This window comes from Stenella coeruleoalba (genome assembly GCF_951394435.1).
Source record: "Stenella coeruleoalba genome assembly, chromosome: 15".
Taxonomy (NCBI): domain Eukaryota; kingdom Metazoa; phylum Chordata; class Mammalia; order Artiodactyla; family Delphinidae; genus Stenella; species Stenella coeruleoalba.
The window spans coordinates 73,099,748-73,124,546 of record NC_137161.1 but is presented as its reverse complement, the minus strand read 5'-3'; the positions used below and the strand labels follow the sequence as shown (position 1 = coordinate 73,124,546).

The 24,799-nt window shown below is 39.9% G+C and overlaps 3 protein-coding genes across 5 annotated transcripts in view; 1 reads left to right on the top strand and 2 right to left on the bottom strand.

The window, feature by feature from the left end:
* Nucleotides 1–645: 645 nt before the first annotated feature.
* On the bottom strand, nt 646–4,459 carry MRPS17 (mitochondrial ribosomal protein S17). Its single transcript, XM_079945192.1, has 3 exons — nt 4,302–4,459; nt 3,599–3,738; nt 646–1,569 (listed from the first exon to the last, which is right to left on the bottom strand). Exons 2-3 carry the CDS (start codon nt 3,719–3,721, stop codon nt 1,300–1,302), a joined length of 393 nt encoding a protein of 130 aa, XP_079801318.1. The 5' UTR covers nt 3,722–3,738; nt 4,302–4,459; the 3' UTR covers nt 646–1,299.
* A 143-nt stretch (nt 4,460–4,602) lies between these two features.
* Nucleotides 4,603–24,799, top strand: part of SEPTIN14 (septin 14) — an 81,485-nt gene continuing 61,288 nt past the window's right edge. The window contains exons 1-3 of one of the 2 annotated variants that reach the window (XM_079945701.1): nt 4,603–4,755; nt 6,618–6,817; nt 7,154–7,292. The gene's annotated coding sequence lies outside the window, so the exon portion shown is untranslated. Of the gene's footprint in view, nt 4,756–6,277; nt 6,818–7,153; nt 7,293–24,799 lie in introns of those variants that run through there. The other variant, XM_079945702.1, reaches the window with a different exon arrangement.
* The window catches only part of ZNF713 (zinc finger protein 713), a 32,337-nt gene continuing 19,484 nt past the window's right edge, over nt 11,947–24,799 (bottom strand). For both annotated transcript variants that reach the window (XM_079945700.1, XM_079945699.1), the window contains 3 exons: nt 21,467–21,593; nt 21,047–21,139; nt 11,947–17,275 (listed from right to left, as the gene is read on the bottom strand). In XM_079945700.1, coding sequence (XP_079801826.1) covers nt 16,233–17,275; nt 21,047–21,139; nt 21,467–21,500 — 1,170 coding nt within the window. In that variant the 5' untranslated portion in view covers nt 21,501–21,593 and the 3' untranslated portion in view covers nt 11,947–16,232. The remainder of the gene's footprint in view (nt 17,276–21,046; nt 21,140–21,466; nt 21,594–24,799) is intronic.

Genomic DNA, 24,799 nt, shown 5'->3' with positions numbered 1-24,799 from the left:
TTTCATCTTCCCTGCCCAACTCAGTTTATGTCTTAGGACCAATCTTTGAACAGGTCACTGTCTCCCTACCTCCAATCCTTCCCATTCCAGTCTATTCCTGACACAGATGCTATTACTTTACAGAAATATGAATCTAGTTATATCACTCTTTAAAACATTAAACAACCCACCACCACTTACAATTCCTGCCTATTGCTCTACTTGAGTTCCACGCTTGTTCAATGTCCCAGCAGTGCTCACCGCTTCCAAAACCCCTTGGTTACAGTCCTTTCTCTCATCCTTCGAGGACTTTACACCCCCTTCCTCTGCCTGGAATGCCCTTTCCAAATGCCTCATGCACTAACCTGGAGACTCTTCCTTTAAGATTCAGTTCTAGCATTCTCTAATTTTTTTCTGGAAAGTTACCCCAATTTCTCCCCCACCCATGTGTTTCTGTGTTTGTCATGAAGATACTTGTGCATACCTGCCCAGGAGATTATAAGCCCTGAGGAGGGGGCAGTGCCTGTGGTTATTACTCAACTACTGACATATTTGTTGAGGTTGAAATATACTCCAAGTCCCTTCTGGGAGCCAGAAAACTGAAATATATAGCTCAGTGTTTCATCAGGTCAAAACCTAAGTTATCACAGTTTATCAATGAACAGCAATAAAACTCTGAAACTCTCCAACTCAAATGCATGTGAGAAATTCTACAACTTCATCAATGTATCAGATTTTAAGAACTCATTCCTATTTAATCTAGCCTAGGATACAGGAGAAAAGTGACAGAATTTTAGTTTTATTTTCTGCGTGTCAACATGCTTATTAATACAGACTTTAATCTGATAAAATCTGACCCCAGCATGTTAATTGTTTCCATTTGGAATTGGCTAAATCAGAGAAAAACTTAGTTTCAAATATATAGTATCAAAAATAAATATACACTTAATGTGGTCTTATCTGTTTATGATACCAAAAGGTTTTCTTCTCCCAAAATAAAAGTTCTAAGATAAATTCCAGATTCCTTTGAATGAAAACAAAAACAAAAAACCACCTTCTAAAACAGTGAGCTTACAAACAATACAGCGCACTGCTAGGCACACTTAGTGTAACAGGAAAGTATGTTCGCTGAGAAGGAAATTTGAAACATGACTGTAAAACTTTATGAAAAATTATAACAAGGCCTTTACTTCATTTACTTTTAGCTAGTTCATAAATACCAGAAGAGAAACTGGACGGTTTGTGAGGAAACTTATAAAAATTTTTCCATAAAGCAAACTTAGAAATCCTTCCCTTTTGGCTCCGTTTTCCAATCCTCCTTCACTGTGTTGAAGAGAGATCGAGTTTTTCCAGGTTTTTGCTTAGGTGGGTGGTTTCCGGACTGACTGGACTCTCCAGGTAGGTGGTTCCCGCACAGCGCTTTCCGGTCACTGGATCTATGACTTGTCCAACTTTGAAAATTATCTCAGCCAGTTCATGCTTCACGTGCTTTGTTTTCGGGACAGGTAGAGCTTTGAGAAGCACAATATCTCCAACGGTGCACTGCTGGAGAGCATCGTGGGCAAAGTAGGTTTTTCGCTTATTAAAATACTGTTGAGAGAAGGAGGAAACAAATCAGTAGTTCCCATCCATGACCTGGCAATGCAGTACAAAATCTGAAAAAGGAATGCGCAGAAAACAAGCTGGAACTTGGGGGAAAAAATAGATAACATACTTATGGAGACTTCCAATACAAAAATTAGCTGCTTAATTTCTGGAAAACGGCAATGACTTTTCTAGAACTGATCTTGTCTGGAGCTCTCCTGCTTATTTCCTGCAGTACCCTTGCTCTATCAATTATCATCCTCTTCTACAATATTTAAACTCTTCCTTCCCAGTAGAGCCTTCTCTCCAGCCTAAAAACACACTATCTCACCACTAGCTGTGTGATTTGGGACAAGTCACTTAACTACTCCAAGCTCAGGTTTTTTTCCCCCACCATAAAATGAGGCTCCAATGCCTGCGCCTCTAAAGTTATCAAGAGAATGAAACATTATAATGTTCATAAAGCACTTAGCTTCATGCCTCACTCAAAGTATTACAAACAAGCCACAGATGAGAACTAGCATCACCTATTCCTCAAGACAACCCTGCCACAGCATGTAGTCCCATTTAACAGATGAGAAAAACAAGCTCAAGGAGGTGAAGTAATGTGCACGGCTAGTAACCAACAGCCAGTACTCAAACTAAGGCCCTCTGATTCTAAGGCCAATGATCATGCCATCACTCTTCAACTTGCTCCTGTGGTCTTGTTTTTGTTTTTGCTTTGGGATCAAGCCATTTCATTGAGAGGCTTTGAGGGAGAGTCGAAGGGCTAGGAGGACAATGAGATCCAACGTCCTTCTCCCGGCTGGGATCTCCCCAGCATCACAAGACCCTGAAAAGGCTCCTGTGTTTTTGATCCTAGATAACAAACAGCATTTGTGCCCACCAGTGTGCGCAACCTTGAATGCAGAAACAGCCTTGGCACTTCCCCCTCCCTCCCTTGCGCATCTACCAAATCAAGGACGCTGTCCCTTCTTTCCTGAAATCTTTTTCCACTCCATCCTCACTGCTCCCAGGACTGTTCAGTTCTTTACTATTTCCATCCTAGACATCTGCAATAACCTCCTTACCCATTTCCTTACCTCCACTCCTCATCACTATCTCTGTCTCCTCTGCTTATAGGATGAAATCCAAAACACAACATAAAAGACCCTTCATACTCCAGCTCCAATCCTTCTCACGTTCATTCAACAACAGCATCTACTTAATGCCAAGCTCTGGGCTCAACATTGCCGAACCACTTGCTGCTCCAGTTAGAATGTCATGCCCTTTCATGTGTAAGGAATTAATAAACAGAAACCTCAATTAAACAGAGTCAGGAGACCAGAAGGGGAAGCTCTCACACCCTGTGATGATAGCAGAGCTCAACAGGAAGAAAGACATGCTCTTCTTTCCCGGCAACAACTCAGCCAGTCAAGAGTCATGGACTCTTTGTTTACCATCCCCTCCCAACTTCCTTTCCCCTCTGTAAAAGCACTCTCCTCCCCGGTCACCGCACCACTTTTGTGGGAGACTCGCATGTGGCTCACCATGTTGCAGACCCTGAATTGCAATTCTCTGCTGATCCCGAATAAACCCATTTTTGCTGCCGAAATAACTAGCAGTCTATTTGTTTTAGGTAAATACATGGCTAAAAGAACTTCCACAAACTATTCATCATGGAATGACTCCCCCAACTCCTCCTGGCCCCCAACTGGTCCTCTGGATAAAATCCTTTTGAAGCTTCAGCTCATATGTCTTATATAATCAAGAATGCTCTCCTCAGCAACCTGGGAAGGAAGAATGAGGAGTCTTCTGCTCCCACAGTACGTTGCACATAGAATGACTACAGCAGTTAACAGACTGAATTGAAATCAACTCTATGTGTCTCTAAAGTGTGAGTGTGAACCATTTGTTACACCCACAGACCAGCACAATGTCTGGTGTGCAGCAGATGCTCAATGCACCTTTACTGACAGAGGAGTGTTTTTCTCCTCAGAACCCAGAACATGTTGGTGATTTATCAATGCCACCTGAAAATAGAGATGTTCCTTACCTTTAATAAATAGGGATCCAGAACAAGTCTGGTCACTCTCACTTTAGCAGTTTTTTGCATTGCTGTCCCAATCACCTTCCCCACGACCCATTTGGCATGGACAGATGAACGAGCTATTGACATTGTGTGGCTTTGGTCACCTGTAAACAAATTCCAAAGTTAAATATTCTGATGGCTGTGACTCACCAAATGAATTTTGTCACTAGAACTGCCCCAGTTCAGAAACAGCTTTTGTTGGCCCTCTGGAATCACCGCTTTAGAGTTGCTTAAACATTTCATTATTTCCTTAACTACTCAACTTCCCATCTTTATACTGTTTACAAAGCTGTAATTTTAACCTCTCTAAGCCTCAGTTTCCCCCTCTGCAAAATGGGAATAACAACAGGGCTTACTCACAGGAGTGGTTTGAAGATTTAACCTGTAAGGTGCCCGACAGCGCTAATAAACACTGGCCTTTACTGGCGTCCCTACTGCTTTCCATCCCGCTGGGCTGCCTCTCCCCAGACGCTCACAGCCTGGCTACTTGGGGCACGAAAGGCCGACGCGGCGAGGCCGTGGTGTCCTCTCCACCGGAGACCTTGACTTGGCATTGCTTTCGAGATCAATTAATAGTGAGTCCATGCCGCCCAGCCTGAGGAAGGTTGGGGATGATTGATCCCTTCGCCCCTAAAACCCCGAGGTCGGGTGACTCGACTCGACTCGCCTGGAGGGCTCCCACGACGCGGTGCTTCGGTCTCCAAAATCCACCCCACTTCTACTGCGAAGCGCGGCGTCGGTCACCTACAGAGTCCACTGTTCCGGCGCACGCCCTGCGGAGCGCCGACCGGAGCGTGATGGCGTCACGTCGCTCGCAGGTCGCTCCACCCCGGACCGCCCTCTCATTGGCCGCGAGTCACCTCAGTCCTGGGCGGGGTTAAAGTCAGGGCTCCGCCCACTCCCCCTTAAAAGGAGCCGCGGGCTGCGGCTTAACTGGAGACCTTGACCTCTGCTTTCCATACCTGCACGGCGGCTGGAGCGCTGGGATTCGGCCTTTCCTTTATCCGTTCCACTTAGTTTCCCTCTTTTTCTGTTGAGCTCCCAGGCATTGGACAAGGCCTTCCAAATCAAAGGAACTTAATTCATTCATCAAACGTTGAAACATTGGACGCTGCCAAATGGTGAGACTGAAATGTTTAAGCGTTTCCACCCCCAGCAGTTGTATTTAAGATAAAGTTCGGGAGATTTTTATGTCTAGTATGACTTTAGGTGTTAATTTTCAATATCTGTGAGATGGAGAGAAGTCTGGTGTGGGTACATATACATGTGGGCTGCTGCTGACGCCTTCTCAGTTAGAAGGAAGGCTGGGAACGTATTAGGCTCTTGTTAGGGAATTGCTAGACTAGGAGGGAGCTAATGGAGGGTTAAAAAAAAAAAGTGGTGTCATTAGATTGAAGTGTGCATTCAGATAAAGAATTAAGGCCAAGGGCACGCTTAGTAAGTGAATTTAAAAGGAGAGATGGTGGTGGGGAGAGTGTGAGATGTTTGAAATTTCAGAAATGGGAGCTAATTTTCAATGAAAGTGGTAATAACTTTATATGCATTATTTCATATGAACAAAAACTTTTCTGGGATATCATATTTCCCTCTAGCTATGAACTTAAATTCCTTTCTTTTACAAGCAAACTTACAACTTCTCTTGTTAATAAAACCAATGACATACCCAGAGTGATTTTTTTTAAGATTTATTATTTATTTATTTATTTTTGGCTGTGTCGGGGCTTAGTTGCGGCACGCTGGATCTTCACTGAGGCATGCGGGATCTTCCATTGCAGCGCGGGCATCTCTCTAGTTGTGGTGTGTGGGTTTTCTCCTCTCTAGTTGTGGCACGCAGGCTCCAGTGCACACAGGCTCTGTAGTTTCAGGTATGTGGGCTGTAGTTGAGGTGCGCGAGCTCAGTAGTTGTGGTGTGTGGGCTTAGTTGCCCCATGGCATGTGGGATCTTAGTTCCCTGACCAGGTATTGAACTTGTGTCCCCTGCATTGTAAGGTGGACTCTTTACCACTGGACCACAAGGGAAGTCCCCCCAGAATGATTTTTTAAAATGCAAATCAAATCATTTCACACCATCGAAGGTAGAAAAAACATCTGCTGATTTTTTCCAACCCTCATTGGGAGGAAAACTTTCCCTCTACTAACAGGTTTGAGTGTCGATGGTGGGGCTGTGAATGAAGTGATAATAGATTACCAGGGGAAAAGACAAGGTTTATTTACACATGCATGCAGGAGCAGATGAAGAGACTCCTGGACAACTAGAAATAGGAGATTATATACCAACTTAATAGGGGGAAGGAAGGAGGGAGAAAGGGCCTCTGGGAAAACAAGTGGACTTTTAGGAAAGGCAAATGGGCTTTTATGAGAACAATGGAAAGTATAACAGTTTGTGATAATGTTTGTTTGTACAATTTCTCATCCTGGTGCCAGTGGTTTGTTGGTCTCCTTCCTAGCTGGAATCTCCCCTGAGAGGGGATTTACGGCAGCTTCACTCTTAGAAAGCTCTGCCTTTAGGGACTTCCCTGGTGGTCCGGTGGGTAAGACTCCTTGCTCCCAGTGCAGAGGGCCCGGGTTCGATCCCTGGTCAGGGAACTAGATCCCACTTTCTTCAACTAAGGAGTCCACATGCCTCAACTAAGACCCGGCCCAGCCAAAATAAATAAATATTAAAAAAATATATATTAAAAGAATAGCTATTGTCTTAAAAAAAAAGAAAGCTCTGCCTTTAGTCAGGTAAGGGATACCCTGAAAAGGCTTTTTTTCTGCATCTGCTGTATCTTCAATGTCCTCAGTTTAAGGGAATCTTTATACCATTTTGGGGGATCCGATTGAGTCCTATCACCCGTTAGTGTCCTGTCTGCTGTGGTAAAAACACCTTGATTTGCCTTTGTGAATTCCTGTGTCTGTAGCTTCAATGGGTCTGCCAATCAAGGTCCTCCATCTTTGTTTAGCACGAGGCCCAAGCTGAACCAATCAAATTACCTTCCAGGAATATGAATCTTGAGTGCTCTGATCGGAAGATGGGAGGTGACTGGAGCTACTGCATCCTGGAGCTACTGCATCCTGAGGGAGGTGTCCTGAAGAGACTATACAACCAGAGTCAATGTCGGCTGCTTGCACCCACAAAAATTTAACCTATAAAGAAGTCGGCACTTAGAAAATGGAAAACAACATGCAATCATCCATGGTGTAAGACATGAATCAGATGCTTTTGGAAAGGAGTAAAACATCCCCACATTTGATAAGCTTCTTGGTCAGCCATCCAGTCCCCTAACCCATAACCCATATACACATTATTCATTCTCATATTCAATCTCCCTCTCTCTCTCCCTCCACCCCCTGCCCCCCAACCCATCCTTCTCATCCATTTCTCCTCACGGTCACTGCTATGGTATGAATGTTTGTGCCCTTCCAAAATTCTTATCTTGAATCCTAACCTCCACTGTGAAGGTATTAGGAGATGGGGCTTTGAAGAAGTGATTAGGCTTTGCCCTCATTAATGGGATTCAATCTCTTTTACAAAAGGACTCCAAGAAAACTCCCTTGCTCCCTTCCACCATGTGAGGCCACAGCAAAAAGGCACTGTCTATGAACCAGGAAGTGGGCCCTTACTAAACACAGATGTTTTGGCACCTTGATCTTGGATTTCCCAGCCTCCAGAACTGTAAGCAATTAATTTCTGTTTTTATAAGTCACACAGTCTATGGTATTTTGTATATACATATATAGAGATGGCATTTTGTATTTATATAATATATACACATATATATAATGTAAAAATATATATAGTATTTTGTGTATATATATATATATATATATATATATATATATGAATGACATTTCCTTATTCATTCATCAGACACTACTAAGGTTATTTCCATATCTTGGCTTTTGTGAATAATGCTACAATAAACATAGGAATGCAGATATCTTTAGTATATCCTTTTATACCCAATTTGTTGATTTTTTTTTTAAATCATGACAGGATTGTCAAATGTTTTTTTCTGCATCCATTGAGAGGATCATATGATTTTTATCTTTCATTCTATTAATGTGGTATATAACATTGATTGATTTGTGTATGTTGAGCCATTCTTGCATCCCAGGGATAAATTTCACTTGATCATGTTTTTTGATCCTTTTAATGTGTTGTCGAATTTTTTAAATTGAAGTATAGTTGATTTACAATGTCTGTTAGTTTCTGGTGTACAGCAACGTGATTCAGATTCTTTTTCACATTCTTTTAAATTATAGGTTATTACAAGATATTGAGTAGAGTTCCCTGTGCTATACAGTAGGTCCTTGTTGATTACCTATTTTATATATACTAGTGTGTATATGTTAATCCCAAAGTGCTAATTTATCCCTCCTCTCCCTCTTTCCCCTTTAGCAACTGTAGGTTTGTTTTCTATGTCTGTGAGTCTGTTTCTGTTTTGTAAATAAGTTCATTTGTATCATTTTTTTAGGTTCCACATATAAGTGATATCATATGGCATTTGTCTTTCTCTGTCTAACTTACTTCACTTAGTATGTTAATCTCTGGGTCCATCCATGTTGCTGCAATGGCAATATTTCATTCTTTTTATGGCTGAGTAGTATTCTATTGTGTATATATATATCACATCTTCTTTACCCATTCATCTGTCCATGGACACTTGCCTTTTCATTTTGCTGATGGTTTCCTATGCTGTGCAAAAGCTTTTAAGTTTGATTCTGTCCCATAGTTTATTTTTGCTTTCATTTCGCTTACCTGAAGAGACAGATCCAAAAAAATATCTCTAAGACCTATGTCAAAGAGTGTTCTGCCTATATTTCCTTCTAGGTGTTTTATGGTTTCAGGTCTTACATTTAGGTCTTTAATAATTTCCAGTTTATTTGTTTTCATGGTGTGAGAAAATGATCTACTTTTATTCTTTTATATGTGGCTGTCCAGTTTTCCCAGCACCACTTCTTGAATAAACCATCTTTTCTCCATTGTATATTCTTGCCACATTTGTCATAGATTAATTGACCATAACCGTGCGGGTTTATTTCTGGGCTCTCTATTCTGTTCAATTTGTCAGTATGTCTGTTTATGTGCCAGGACCATACTGTTTCATACTGTAGCTTTGTAGCCTAGAGTCAGAGAGACTGATATCTCTGGGTTTGTCCTTTTTTCTCAAGATTGCTTTGGCTATTCAGGGTCTTTTGGGTTCCCTACAAATTTTAGAATTATTTGTTGTAGTTCTGTGAAAAATGTCATGGGTATTTTGACAAGAATTGCATTAAATCTGTAGATTGCTTTGGGTAGTATGGACATTTTATTTATTTATTTATTAACATCTTTATTGGAGTATAATTGCTTTACAGTGGTGTACTAGTTTCTGCTTTATAACAAAGTGAATCAGCTATACATATACATATATCCCCATATCTCTTCCCTCTTGCGACTCCCTCCCACCCACCCTCCCTATCCCACCCCTCTAGGTGGACACAAAGCACTGAGCCGATCTCCCTGTGCTATGTGGCTGCTTCCCACTAGCTATCTATTTTACATTTGGTAGTGTATATATGTACATGCCACTCTCTCACTTTCTCCCAGCTTACCCTTCCCCCTCCCGGTGTCCTCAAGTCCATAATCTAGTAGGTCTGCATCTTTATTCCTGTCCTGCCCCTAGGTTCTTCATGATTTTTTTTTTTTTTTAGATTCCATATATATGTGTTAGCATACAGTATCTGTTTTTCTCTTTCTGACTTACTTCACTCTGTATGACTCTAGGTCCATCCACCTCACTACAAATAACTCAATTTTGTTTCTTTTTATGGCTAATATTCCATTGTATATATGTGCCACATCTTCTTTATCCATTCATCTGTCAATGGACACTTAGGTTGCTTCCATGTCCTGGCTATTGTAAATAGAGCTGCAATGAACATTGTGGTACATATGGTTTTCTCAGGGTATATGCCCAGTAGTGGGATTGCTGGGTCGTATGGTAGTTCTATTTTTAGTTTTTTAAGGAACCTCCATACTGTTCTCCATAGTAGCTGTATCAATTTACATTCCCACTAACAGTGCAAGAGAGTTCCCTTTTCTCCACACCCTCTCCAGCATTTATTGTTTGTAGAGTTTTTGATGATGGCCATTCTGACTGGTGTGAGATGATATCTCATTGTAGTTTTGATTTGCATTTCTCTAATGATTAATGATGTTGAGCATTCTTTCATGTGTTTGTTGGCAATCTGTATATCTTCTTTGGAGAAATGTCTGTTTCTGCCCATTTCTGGATTGGGTTGTGTTTTTGATATTGAGCTGCATGAGCTGCTTGCATATGTTGGAGATTAATCCTTTGTCAGTTACTTCATTTGCAAATATTTTCTCCCATTCTGAGGGTTGTCTTTTCGTCTTATGGTTTCCTTTGCTGTGCAAAAGCTTTTAAGTTTCATTAGGTCCCATTTGTTTATTTTTGTTTTTATTTCCATTTCTCTAGGAGGTGGGTCAAAAAGGATCTTGCTGTGATTTACGTCAAAGAGTGTTCTGCCTATGTTTTCCTCTAAGAGTTTGATTGTGTTTGGCCTTACATTTAGGTCTTTAATCCATTTTGAGTATATTTTTGTGTATGGTGTTAGGGAGTCTGCTAATTTCATTCTTTTACATGTAGCTGTCCAGTTTCCCAGCACCACTTATTGAAGAGGCTGTCTTTTCTCCACTGTATATTCTTTCCTCCTTTATCAAAAATAAGGTAACCATATGTGCATGGGTTTATCTCTGGGCTTTCTATCCTGTTCCATTGATCTATATTTCTGTTTTTGTTTCTGCCAGTACCATACTGTCTTGATTACTGTAGCTTTGTAGCATTGTCTGAAGTCAGGGAGCCTGATTACTCCAGCTCCGTTTTTCTTTGTCAAGATTCCTTTGGCTATTCAGGGTCTTTTGTGTTTCCATACAAATTGTGAAATTTTTTGTTCTAGTTCTGTGAAAAATGCCAGTGGTAGTTTGACAGGAATTGCACTGAATCTGTAGATGGCTTTTGGTAGTATAGTCATTTTCACAATGTTGGTTCTTCCAATCCAAGAACATGGTATATCTCTCCATCTATTTGTATCAACTTTAATTTCTTTCATCAGTGTCTTCTTATAGTTTTCTGCAGGTAGTATGGACGTTTTAACAATATGAATTCTTCCAATTCATGAACACAGGGCGTCTTTCCATTTATCTGTAACATCTTCACTTTCCTTCATGAGTATCTTATAGTTTTCAGAGTATAGGTATTTAACATCCTTGGTTAAATTTATTCCCTATGTATTTTATTCTTTTTGATGTGATTGTAAGTGGGATTCTTTTCTTGATTTCTCTTTCTGATAGATCATTAGTGTATAGAAATGCAATGATTTCTGTATATTAATCTTGTATCCTGCAACTTTACTGAATTCATTTATTAGTTCTAATAGCTTTTGGTGGAGTTTTGAAGTTTTTCTATAAAGTCTAAAAAGTGTCCTGATAGCAGTGGCTGTAGTAGCAGCAGGACTTTTGCTCACTCTCAATGGTCACGGACATCCCTAGTGCCCAGATTTTGGTCTTTTCTACTACTCTGTACTAAAAGAATCTAAAACTCTTTGGGCAGGAGGTGGAGGAGGAATCTATTCTCACATCTTGGGAGTTGCCCAGCAGTCTAGTGGTTAAGAGTCCACACTTCCACTGCATGGGGTGCAGGTTCGATCCTTGATTGGGGAACTGTTATCCCACATGCTGAGTGCGGCCAAAAAAAAAGACAGTATACTCACATCTTGGAGCAGTGAAAATTTTGGATTGGGTTTGGACCACCTTACCTCCAAAAATGAGAACGTGTTTACAGATAACAGATAAAGTGCTAAGAGTTAAAAGAAGCTAGCTTAATGCAGCTTCCACTGGCCAAGTTCTCACAATTTGAGCATTTAAAAAAATGGTTAATTGAAATTGCTTGTTATGTAAGAGGCCAAGTGTTCATAATGATGCTCAAGTCAAGTGTGTTATAACAGTCATAAAAGGATGATTGTAAATGGTATGTATAATTCAATACTGATCTTAAAAAGTAATATATATATTTCTTGCTAAGTATGTGCATATGTACATATATACGTATATATACATGCATGTATGTGTATATATGTATTTGTTCCTGTTTAATCAGTTAAGAAGAAACAAAGGGGTGTTGGGCAAGCCAGATAATCCTGGAAAATGTTGAACCATATCAAGAAATAGGAAGAACCAGACAGTCACTCAGACTAAGTAGAAAGATGGTTCAACAGTTAATCACCTCTAACAGTTACATACAGTAAACAAGCAGAAAGTTGGTTGCAGTATGTTGCAAAATGATGAAGTAGCCAAATGTTCTATAGAGGAAAACTGACAACAAAACTTGCATTCTTCCGGAAGGAGCTGGATAGCCTCATTAATTATCCTAATGATGCACATAAAAGCTTTAAATAATGCTAGCCAGCGAGATCACCATACCATAATGACAGGCCAATGGGCCAGATGGTTATGGGAAAGTTCAAGTGTCAAAAATTTACAATCTATATAAAAGTAGGGTCTTAAAATGTCCCATGACATAACAAGTGATATTTTGTTATAAAACGAGACCAAAGAATATTTGGTCTGTGCAACTAGGTTTTATGGATGACCTAACTAAAGATCAGACAGTTGCTAACCCATAAATTTCAACTTAATTTGTCTGTTACAGTATTATTCTTATTTTGGGTTGAATAAGATTACTAAAATCTGAGGAAGGTAGACAAATAATACCTGGTAGAAAAACGTAAACCTAGGAACATATGAAAATTGGAACCCTGGGAAAATATTCAAATAAGGATAAAAACATCAAGTCCATGGATTTAACTTTATTTTTTTATAAATTTATTTCTCTTATTTATTATTTTTGGCTGTGTTGGGTCTTCACTGCTGCACGCGGGCTTTCTCTAGTTGTGGCAAGTGGGGGCTACTCTTTGTTGCGGTGCGTGGGCTTCTCATTGTGGTGGCATCTCTTGTTGCGGAGCATGGGCTCTAGGCACGTGGGCTTCAGTAGTTGTGGCACGCGGGCTTCAGTAGTTGTGGCATGCAGGCTTCAGTAGTTGTGGCTCATGGGCTCTAGAGTGCAGGCTCAGTAGTTGTGGAGCACAGGCTTAGTTGCTCTGCGGCATGTGGGATCTTCCCGGACCAGGGCTCGAACCTGTGTCCCTTGCACTGGCAGGCAGATTCTTAACCACTGCACCACCAGGGAAGCCCAGAGTTAACATTTTTATAACTAGTTTCAGTATAATTATTTTTATAATCTGGGTACCTCTTACCTGTTTCTTAAGGTGTTTAAGGCACTTAATAAAATTTGAAATTAAAAAAAAAATTTATTTATTTTATTTATTTATTTTTGGCTATGTTGGGTCTTCATTGCTGCGCGTGGGCTTTCTCTAGTTGTGGCGAGCAGGGGCTACTCTTCGTTGCGGTGCACAGGCTTCTCATTGCAGTGGCTTCTCTTGTCATGGAGCACAGGCTCTAGGCACGTGGGCCTCAGTAGTTGTGGCATGCAGGTTCAGTAGTTGTGGCTCACGGGCTCTAGAGTGCAGGCTCAGTAGTTGTGGTGCACAGGCTTAGTTGCTCTGCAGCATGTGGGATCTTCCCGGACCAGGGCTCGAACCCGTGTCCCCTGCATTGGCAGGCAGATTCTTAACCACTGTGTCACCAGGGAAGCCCTAGGTTTGTGATTTTAATGAAATGTTTACATGTGTTTAAATCTGATCAGTGTTTAAAAGAGTAGGGATATATAATTTTAGAAATTCTTAAGTTTTTATTATTTGCACATCTATGAATAATTAGAGGAATGTTGGCTGCTTAAAGAATGTCAGTTGTTTCCTTAAATTAATAAATTGAACATTAATCAAAATCCAGATGAGTATTTTTCTCCAACCCATAAGCCCTTTGGACATAAGAGAATCTATCAACATGGTAATCCTTTTATACTCTGAGGTTCAGAGAAAGAGTCATATGAATTTTTGTGTTGAGCAGCAATCTCTCATTTTATTAATTTTAATATAGTTATCAAATGTTTTCAGAGTGCTATAAAACACTGTTCCAGGCACTGTTTGTATCCACTGGATTAGAGTAACATGATCCATGTTCTAGTGACATTTCAGTCCAAGAAACCCTGAATAATAAATCACTTATTATTATGTCTAAGCTGAAGTATCTCTTTTCATAAAAAAAAAGGCAACAACACCTGGTTGGATGGACCAAATGAATTAATATATGTAAAAGGGTAATATCTTGCCCTCCTAGACAGAAATAAATCATACCAACAGGTTTCTGAATGAGTACTACTCCTATGGCTTCCTTGAATTTTGATGTAATAAATATACTTAGGATTCACGTAACTTGGAACATGTTGAAGACAACAAAGGACATGAGAACGAATTTGCACCAGAATGACACAGTTTACTGTACAGTTAACATAAGCATAATCATTTATGACCCTAAGGATATATAATAGGCTTCTAATTTTATAATTCCTATTTATGAAGAATTGCTGAAAATCCATGGCCAACTGGTCTTCTTCAGTCCCGACTCCTCTTTTCTGAAATTGTCCAAATTCTGCTGATCCTCTCCTGAAAAATCCCACACTGCTCTCCTTCTTCCCCTGTGCTGAGATACACTGCCTTGTATTGAAGCCCTTAGCACTCTTTGTGGATTATTCAGCTTTTTTCCCCCCTCTGGTTGCAAAATTAAACTTTGATCAAAGGCTTCACCAGTTGTAATTAACCATTAATTCTTTTCATACATACCTCTGCTATCTGAGACTTTGCCTTGGCTCACTCTCTCTTCCTGAAACCTGAGTGCTTTATACTCTGCCTCCTTAGGGTAAATAAATGTTCAATGTAGATCCTTTTGGTGAAAAGACACTTCCAGAACTTATCTGTCTTGACAATGGATCTCCATTTCACAGATATTTGAACACAAAATATTATTAGAAATCCTCCATGACTACAGTAACTTGGGGTTTTATTAACTATTTCATCCACTGATGCATGGGACATAAATGTACTTTGAAAAGTTTAACTTCCATGGTGAAATGAATTCATTTCATTACTTTCTTGGTTTTTAGTGTTTTAAGTTTAAAAAAAATTTAAATCATTCCAGCTTTCACTTAAGGCCTATGATATCTAGTCCTTCACAGGGAAAAAAAAAATGGCAAGTCTTGAGCTGGGAGATATGTTAGAAGGAAGGTGAGAAAGCAAGGGGACTGCATTCTTACTTAGCCTCATGGCTTCTTCAGCCGTGCCTGAGAAGACCAAGAGAAAAACAGAAAGCCAAGAAACAGAAGCAGCCTCCTAGTTGCAGCTATTCATGGCTTGTGACAGTTTATATTTATGATGCTTTGTAATATCAAAAAGTGATTTCTGTCAAACAAGGCAGTAATCATAAAAATCAAATTAAAACACCTTAAATTCTTTTTGGAAAAAGGTGGTACATAAATATATTTCAATAAATAAAATGAATTAATAAGCCAATTAGTAACACTTCCTTAGTTGTTTATATAAGCCAGTAAGGCTCTTCCCTGGTTCTTAGCCTCAGTGTGGCACCACCACTCATCCTCTTTTATGGTACCCTACTTCTGTCTTCCACAGTGGTGCAGGGAGGTGTAGGAATTCTTATAAAGCCCCTGTCATTATAAAATAAAACCTCCTCTCTATTCAAATCTGCAGTAATAACAGAAATGACAATTTTAGTTCAAAAATCTATGTTTGCTACAGGGAACTTTAAAGCTAGAATAATAGGATAGAAAAGTAGACTTCTCTGAATCACTTTTCAAAGTTCATCAATATGACCCTCAGTCTCCTCCAAGACTTCTTAAAGATCCTAGGACCCGTTTGATGAAAATAATGCAAGGATTCCTAAAAAATAACATAATACTGCCATATCCTCTCACATGGCTTCTCAAAAAATGGTCAGAAGACTTAGGTGGTACACCAATGGATATTTTCAATTTCAAAGTTATATATTTATTTTGATGGAAATTAGAATATAATTAGCATACAGAACTCACAATTTCCATAAATAATATTTCCTAGGACAAGGCTAAAAATTCTGAGTCCCTTTAAAGGAAAATATTAAGTAAACACTGAATATGGTAAAATCTGTAAAGGATGCATACAAATGACTGAAGTTTAAGAAATATTGCTCTTTTCTATTGATTTCAAGTTTATGTGACTGGTTATACTATATCATTGCCTTGATTAATCAGTGTTTACATAATTTAAAAACTTTATGCTATAAAAATCAGAGGGGAATAATCATAGGTTATTGCCTACAGGATTTCTGGTCATTAAGAAAAGTTTTAAAACATGACTCCTCATATAATCTTGTTTATAAAATAAATTACTTTCACTACTTATAACCTGTCCTGGGAATATAATATGCTACTAGTTTAAGGTCTAAATTTATTTGGCTTCTACACATTAAAAGTTTATCTATAACCTTTCTCCCCACTATGAATAATATGATATTGCATGGGATGAAAAGGTCTGACCAAAATTTTCCTACATTTATATATTCATATGAGTCCCTTACCCCACCCCCACCCCCGCCAGAACAAAGCTAAAAATTCTGAGTTATGTGCTGAGGAGTAAGTGAAGGACTGTGGCTTAAGGTTTTCTCACATTTATTATATTCACATAATTTCTTCCGAGTATGGATTTTCCTATGTTGATTAAGGTGTGCACTCTGGCTGAAGGCTTTTTCACATTCATTACATTTATAGGGTTTCTCTCCTGTATGAGTTCTCTCATGCTGATTAAGATGTGTCCTTTGGCTGAAGGCTTTCCCACAAAAACTACATTCATAAGGTTTCTCTCCAGTATGAAGTCTATGATGTTCCGTAAGGGATGTGATACGGCTAAAGGCTTTACCACACTGATTACATTTATAGGGCTTCTCTCCAGTATGAATTCTCAGATGTTGAGTAAAGGATGAATGTTGACGGAAGGCTTTCCCGCATTCATTGCATATAAAAGGTTTTTCTCCTGTGTGAATTCTCTGATGTTGAATAAGATGTATCCTCTGGCTGAATCTTTTCCCACATTCATCACACTTATAGGGCTTCTCTCCTGTGAGTACTATCTGAGGTTGAGTAAGAGATGAGTTTTGGCTGAAGGCCTTCCCACACTCACTGGGTTTCCCCTCAGTATGAATATGAGTAGTAAGAAGAATATGTTGATTGAAGATTTTTCCACACTCATTATATTCATAAGGATTCTCTCTTACATAGTTTCCCTGATAGTAAGTGAAGTCTGAAATATGCTTGATGCTATTTCCTTGTGTGTCAGAATTAACGGGTATTTTAATTGAAGGAATTCTCTGATGCATAACAAGGTTTGAGTTCAGATTATAGTTTTCCCCAAATCTATTACATTCAAGGCTTCTCTCCTGTGTGATCTTTTTGTGGGTGAAAGATACTTGTCCTAAATGTCTCTGCTGGTTTTCTTGGTTAGATTCTAACCGGTAATCAAAATCCCAGAGTCCACCTAAGATGGAATACCAGAAACTGTCTCCTGTTAATCTCTCCATTAGCATGTCACAGGTTTTATTTTCATCAGAAATATTCTGGTTTGATTTTTTTATTTCTGGACTATTCTCCCCATCTAAAAGAAATTCAGAACATATAAACACTTTTCAGTATTCTCTGTTTTGTAAAAGAAATTATTGCATAGTGAATTACCAAATGAAACTGACAGTAATGCAGACAAGGCAAATGTGGCATTAAAAGTTTTGAAATATGGCCATGTAACAGGGGAAAGACTACAGAAGGATGACGAGAAGCAGTGAGCAGGTGGAAATTTTAAAATATGTGTGGTAATCATAAAAAGAAGAGATCAATCAGGAGCATACATAGTCGAAAGGAAATGGAAAGGAGAATAAGAAATATCAGGGTAAGGTCTGTGTTCAGAGGTGGGAGACAGAGACGACTACTTAGAGAAGACAGGTCCAAGTCCAAGACCTTCTAAATCTCACCTGTGGATTATTCTATTATAATACCAACTACTGGTTTATTTTAAAAGTATGTCTTCTGATTTTTAATCTTTTGTTTAAAATGATAAAACTAATACTTGCTTATAGTAACATATCCAATATACAAAGTAAGAATTCCACCCCCTAAATGTAATCATTGTTAAGTTTGGAGCCTCTCTTGCCAGATTTCTCCTATATTCACATAAATATAAATGTAACCATATTTTGAACAAGCATGACACATGGATTGTGGTAAAAACAAAATTTCATTTCAGTCTCCCACTGCTTCTTTAAACTTTATTTAGTGGGGGTATTTTTCCTCTGCTTCTGTATGAAGATTTGGGCAGGACCCATGCTCTTCCTTTAATTATTAGGTAACAGATACTCCTACTCTTACATAACGTTGCAAACAGTCTCTATTCAGTAATTAAAGTGTTCAGTCATGTATAGTATTCAAAACTTCAAAATTAATCCCTCTCCCCTTCCTTGGGCTGTTACAGAGTCAATATTCCTCCTTCTCTCTCCCTGGCTCTCCCCCCCCTACTCCTTCCCTGCTAGTCTTTTCCCTGCTTCTACTCTGCTTATTTCTCCCCTTAACTATTTCCCTATACACCTCTTCCTTCACTCACTAACTCTTGTTTAATTCCCTTCTAACAAGAGTTGGAGGGTAGCAGCTGTGTGGAGGGAAGAGAGATCAAGAGATAGGCCAGTTTTTGTACAGTAGCTTCACATTCTCAGCTTGGTGGATGTTTAAAACAGACTCACTTTTGGGAACTTTTATGACTCTTGGAAGGTTCTAGCTAGACCCCTCTCTCTCCAGTCATTTCCGTGATCTAGGATAGATATATTTCAATTTTGGGTAATCCCTTGGGACCAGCCTTAGGGCATGAATGAACCCTATTGGACGAGATCATGTTGGCTGACTCATGAAAACACTCATAATACCTTGTCCCAACAAAACTTGGGTAGCGCAGACTGATCCTAACTCAGCAGCTTCTCCTGGCTCACCCATCAAAGCCATTTCCTTAGTCAGAGTCAGCTGTTCTCAGGCCTTGTACTGCTTTAGCCTTCTCAGATGTGAATCATGCACTAGTCCTGGTCTTCTACCCGCAGGGGAGGTATATACAAAGCTGTACGAGTGGTCCCCTTGAAGCTGGCACATATGCTTATGGTCAAGGACACTTGACAGCAAAAGAGGCAACATTAATAAATAATTATGCCAGCAACTGTCCTGGGAAAATAAAATAGAATTATACCATAATACTGTTTTTTATTTTGCTTTCTTACATTATTGCATAGCATGAACACACTTCCATGTCATCAAATACATTTCTACATAATTTTTAAAGGACTGTAAAATATCCAATTTTATGGATGTGCCAAAGTCAATTCACATTTAGGTTACTTCGGGCTTATTCTTATCACAAATGATGAGTTAGTTGGCTGAACATGCAATAGAAATTTTAAAAAGAAAAAAAAGTCCAAGTCAGAAAATAAACTTACTCTGGTCAAGAATTAAATTATAGGTGGAAAAAATGTGATTTAAAGGATTTATTTTAAACCAGTTTATCATTTCAACCGAATTATCAACTGGACCACTTTATTTTCAGATAAAATGCTTTTGTCTGCTCAGGAACTTTGGCTCTAAAACGGTTGGAATAATTGGCTGGAGCTCAGAACACTGTCTTTTCTATTCTCTTAGCATCAAAATCCACAGGCTGCTGACCTGGCTCCTGGCACCACAGGTAAGTGTGGTGCTCTAGGCTCCTACAGCCTAGGAGTAGATTTCAGGGCATTCACTGCCTAAGGCCTATCTTCCAGAACTTTCATTTATCCCTGGAAACAGGGCAGCCTGATCAACATACCAGGAGGAGTGATAGTGCATGAAATGTACAGGCACTGCTCCCCCATGGTAGACACCCTCAAGGCACATCAGATATTCAACCAAAGGGTTGCCACCCAGCAAGACGCCAGGGGACAGGGTCTAGACTCCAGATGGAGACAATGATTATCTTGGGCTTTAAAGCAGTTTTGAAAAACAAACTCTAGTCTCTTTGCTCCAGCTCCTCACCTAACCCGAGCCCCTATGTTAGTAGACATGACTGCAACTGCCCTTAAGAGGAGGGTGGGCAATGCTAAGGATGAACACCCTCATCAAGCATTATACAGGGGCTTCCCTGGTGGCGCAGTGGTTAAGAATCCGCCTGCCAATGCAGGGGACACAGGTTCGAGCCCTGGTCCGGGAAGATCCCACATGTCACGGAGCAACTAAACCCATGCACCACAACTACTGAAGCCTGTGCTCTAGAGCCTGCGAGCCACAACTACTGAGCCCGTGCACCTCAACTACTGAAGCCCACGTGCCTAGAGCCCGTGCTCCACAACAAGAGAAGCCACCGCAATGAGAAGCCCGCGCACTGCAACGAAGAGTAGCCCCCACTCACTGCAACTAGAGAAAGCCCGTGCGCAGCAACGAAGATCCAATGAAGCCAAAAAAAAAAAAAAATGATAGCATGACATTCATAAACACAAATATAATCTAAAATCTGGGAAGAGAATGTGGGTGAAATACTGAGGCTAGAAATGTAGAAATGGGAAAATGAACATAGAAAGGCCACTTAAAAGCATGATACTACAGAGTGAACACCAAGTCCATAAGAATATATGCCTTTAGAAGAATAAGGAGGGAAAGAGGGTATTTAAAGGAGCAGATAGAGAGACAGGGGAGAGGCCAGAAGAGGCAAGAATGGTGTGTATCACAAGCCAGAGTGTACTTTCAAGAAAGTCAAGTCAGCACAGTTAAATGCAACACAATCATAGGAGACAATAACTGTGGTTTTTTAGTCACTGGATTTGACTGGAAGGAAGTCAGGGGTAATCTCCAAGAAAACAATTTTAGTAACACTGGTAGTACACCTTTGTCACATCACAAAGGTGAGCTAGAGAATTAGAACTGAGGCTATGGGTTTTAGACAAGTTTAACGTGTTTGATAATAAAAAGAAAAACAAAAGAACGAAAAATGGGTAAAAATGGCAGAGGATTTTTGATATGGAGAAGAAAAAGATTTAAAGAATACCGAGAGGATGTATGAATAAAGAGAGAAAGAAAATGCGTCATGGAGATTTGCAACATCAAGGTATTTATGGACATCCAAACTAACACCTTCAAAATAAATTTGTGTTGTGTAAGTTTTTAAAATAATAAGTATATATTATCTGTTTAATCAGAAAAAAAGTAAGAGAGTCATTTCCACTTTGGAAAAATGTCAAATATGAACTGAATTTTTAAGAAGCATGCCTCTTTAAATCCCAGAGGCAGATGTTTGTAACACACTCAGTTAAGTATTTCAAAAGCGACTATTTTCCTTCACTGAGGTGCAAACACCCAAATGCTTGCTTCTCACCTGGATGAGTGTCTGGTGGGCTGTCTCTCTCCATCATCCACTGCTCCTCCTGCTCCAACTGAGTGATCACCTCCGGCTTATAAAGTTCATGCCCTATTCATGGGAAAAAATGTGTATCTTAGAATTTTATACTGGGAACAAAAATCTCTCTCAGAACTCATTTCCAACCTGTTTAATCTATAGGGCCTCCGGATTTGGAAAGGGGAGGCTTCAGAGGCAGCAAACTAAAGCTACCCATCTCAAAATCAGGACCTTTTACCTGAGAAGAAAGCAAAAAACAGAGGTCTCTGTCTCCAAAACTGATTAGCATTCTTCCATCCTGGCCTGAACTATATACACAAAAGCTTCGAAGGTTTTCACTACTAAAGGAAAGAAACCCATGTAGAATGAGTTCCAGTCTTACAGGGATGCCATCCTTACCCAGTGCAACCAGGTTGCTATAGTTCTCCAGCATCACGTCTCGGTAGAGGTTCTTCTGAGCAGGGTATAGCTGGTCCCACTCCTCTCTGGTGAATTCCACAGCCACATCCTGGAATGTCAGTGATTCCTGAAACACCAAGTACATCCTTGCTCAGCCAGAAAACTTTTTTTTACAGGGGCCCTTAGGGGAAGAGGCAAAGGTGCTGCAGTAGACAAAGGTTAGGATGTCTAAAGAGTTGTGCTGCAAGTCTTCAGGGCTCTGAGTAATCCAGGTCAAAATTTTGGAAGCAACAATTCTATCTTCTATCATCTTTCAAGACAGGTTTAAAAACATGCATGAAATAATGCTTGCTTTTAGGCTTTTTACAACCTGCTGCAGAGGAAACTCTCTCGTATCATCTAAACAATTAAAAAGCTACATGGAAAATTCATGCTATTAAGATTTCAGAATTGAAAGAATTCAGGATATGTTGAAATAGTGAAAGTAGGTATCAAGTTGGTGGATCATGTGTACAACCTTAACAGATTTTTAAGCTTTAGACAGAAGAGGAGAGAGAATATTCCAGTGTGTTTAAAAAGAAAAAAAAAAAAAAAAGGCAACAAGGGCAAATAGGTTGAGAGTAGAAGGCACGTGATGCATGTTGGGATCAGTAAAAGAAAAAGCCCATCCTCTCCCTTTCTCTTTCTATAATTTTCCTGGACTGTTTAAGAGTAAGTTGCAGAGGGACTTCCCTGGTGGCGCAGTGGTTAAGAATCCGCCTGCCAATGCAGGGGACACAGGTTTGAGCCCTGGTCTGGGAAGATTCCCACATGCTGCGGAGCAACTAAGCCCGTGCGCCACAACTAACTGAGCCTGTGCTCTAGAGCCCGTGAGCCACAACTACTGAGCCTGCGTGCCACAACTACTAAAGCCCGTGCTCCTAGAGCCCGTGCTCCGCAACAAGAGAAGCCACCCAATGAGAAGCTGGCGCACCGCAACGAAGAGTAGCCCCCGCTCGCGGCAACTAGAGAAAGCCTGCGAGCAGAAACAAAGACCCAACGCAGCCAAAAATAAATAAATAAAAATAAATAAATTTATTAAAAAAAAGAGTTAAGTTGCAGAGGTGATGCCCCTTTACCCCTAAAAAATTTGTTTATTTCCTAAATACAAGGAATTATCTTACGTAACAACAGGATAATCAAAATCAGTAAATTAACATCGATACAGTGCTGTTGTCTAAGCTATATACTTATTCAGATTTCACTAAATGTCCTAATAATGTCCTTTATAACAAAAATCAAGATTTTTGATTTCTTGTATCTTTTGTCTCCTTGAATCTGCAGCAGTTCCCCAGCCCTTCTTTGTATTTCCTAACACTGACATTTTGAAAACACAGGCTAGTTATTTTGTAGAATAAACCTCAATTGGGGCTTGTCTAATGTCTCATCATGAGCAGATTCACACTATGCATTTATGGCAGGAATAGTTCAGGAGCGATGCTGGGTTCTTCTCAGTGAATTGTACGCATTGTTGACTAGTTCCATTACTGGCAATGTTAACTTTGATAATTTGGTTAAGGTGGTTACCTACCAGTAATTTCCCTTGGAAGATTACTATTGAATTCTGTAATTACTAAGTTTCTTGTGGGGGAGATACTTTGTTCCTCCTCAAACTTTCACCCACTCATTTTGGCTTTCACTGATAATTCTTGCCTGAACCAACTGTAATTTTCATGGTGCTTTTCTAATGCCAACACTCTTTGTATATTATTAGTTGGCTTTCTACTGTGCTGAAGAAGTTTCCCTTCCTATTTATTCATTAATTTATATGAGGTGGATTTACTTACTTATTTTATTCTTTAAGTTATAATCATTTACTATCACTATTTTAAAAATGCTCAGATGGTCCTAGATTTAGCCAGAAGCAGCCCCTTCAAACTCGCTTCTTTGTTCTTTTGAAATGTACCTATCATTCTTTGAGTACTTTACTTTTTGGGATAGAAAGATGTTCTTTCAAGGCTCATGTTGTGCTTTTCCTGCTCCAAACCTGGAATCAGCCATTTCTCAAAGGATCCCTGATTCCTTCTAATGGTCAAATACTGAGCAGCTCTGCTTCCCATTAGAAGATCTACAGGGTCACAGTCTGTCATGTTCTGCTCTGTTGGTCAAATATTGAGTGGCTATGTCTGGTTCCTTTTAATGGAGAATGGCACTTGGACACCAATATCTGGGCACTAGATGTGTCCAATGCTGCTGGAGTATTACCGCTTCTAGGCCCTCTCAGGGGTCGCACCTGGGAAAGAGAGGAATATACATAATGATGTATGTATACACACACAACTCCAAACCCAATTCTGTATTTAGTTATATGTATTAAAACCCATGAGTCCACACTGACACCTCTAATTCTAATCCAACATGGCAAGGTTCATTCCATCCGCCTCTCTTTTCATATCTGTAATTCCCTTCTCTGACCATGAGAAACCTGGCTCCTATTATGCACAGTGAATTTGCTTATTTGCTCAATCCTAGAATGTAAAGAAAGTGGTTTCAGTATTGCTAACACGTGCCTCAGTGCAAAACAAGCTTACAAATGAGAGTTCACTGTTTAGAACTGTTTTGCTTTTAGCCTGAGGACATAGAGTATACATAACTATTTAGGTTCAAAAGTTAACTCCTTTTCAGTGTGGATATATCAGTAATTTGAAGTACAGTTTGGTTCAATTGTTTCTGTTTGTATTCAATTTTAAGCCCTCCTCCCATACCACCCCACTCCATTCCCTCTTTTTCACCCCAGTCCCATATAAGCCCTACAAGTAACCAAACTCATTAGACTCAAGTTTACCCTTCCAATGTCTCTTTTTGCTCAAACAAGCAAATAGATCTATATGCATATTTTTAAAATATTAATTTGTTTTTGCCGGGTCTTAGTTGCAGCAGGTGGGCTCCTTAGTTGTGGCTCACGGGCTCCTTAGTTGTGGCACGTGAACTCTTAGTTGCAGCATACATATGGGATCGAGTTGCCTGACCAGGGATCAAACCTGGGCGCCCTGCATTGGGAGTGCAGAGTTTATCCAGTGCACAACCAGGGAAGTCCCTATATGCATTTTTTTTTTTTCGGTACGCGAGCCTCTCACTGTTGTGGCCTCTCCCATTGCGGAGCGTAGGCTCCGCACGCGCAGGCTCAGCGGCCATGGCTCACGGGCCCAGCCGCTCCACGGCATGTGGGATCTTCCCGGACCGGGGCATGAACCCGTGTCCCCTGCATCGGCAGGCAGACTCTCAACGACTGCGCCACCAGGGAAGCCCTATATGCATATTTTTATTTCCTCTTCTTTCTTACACAAAAGTAGC

Coding starts and splice junctions, on each gene's coding strand:
- MRPS17 (XM_079945192.1), bottom strand. CDS start 3,721: ATGTCAATAGCTCGTTCATCTGTCCATGCCAAATGGGTCGTGGGGAAG. Junction 1,570..3,598: donor TGGATCCCTATTTATTAAAG/GTAAGGAACATC, acceptor TTCTCTCAACAG/TATTTTAATAAGCGAAAAAC.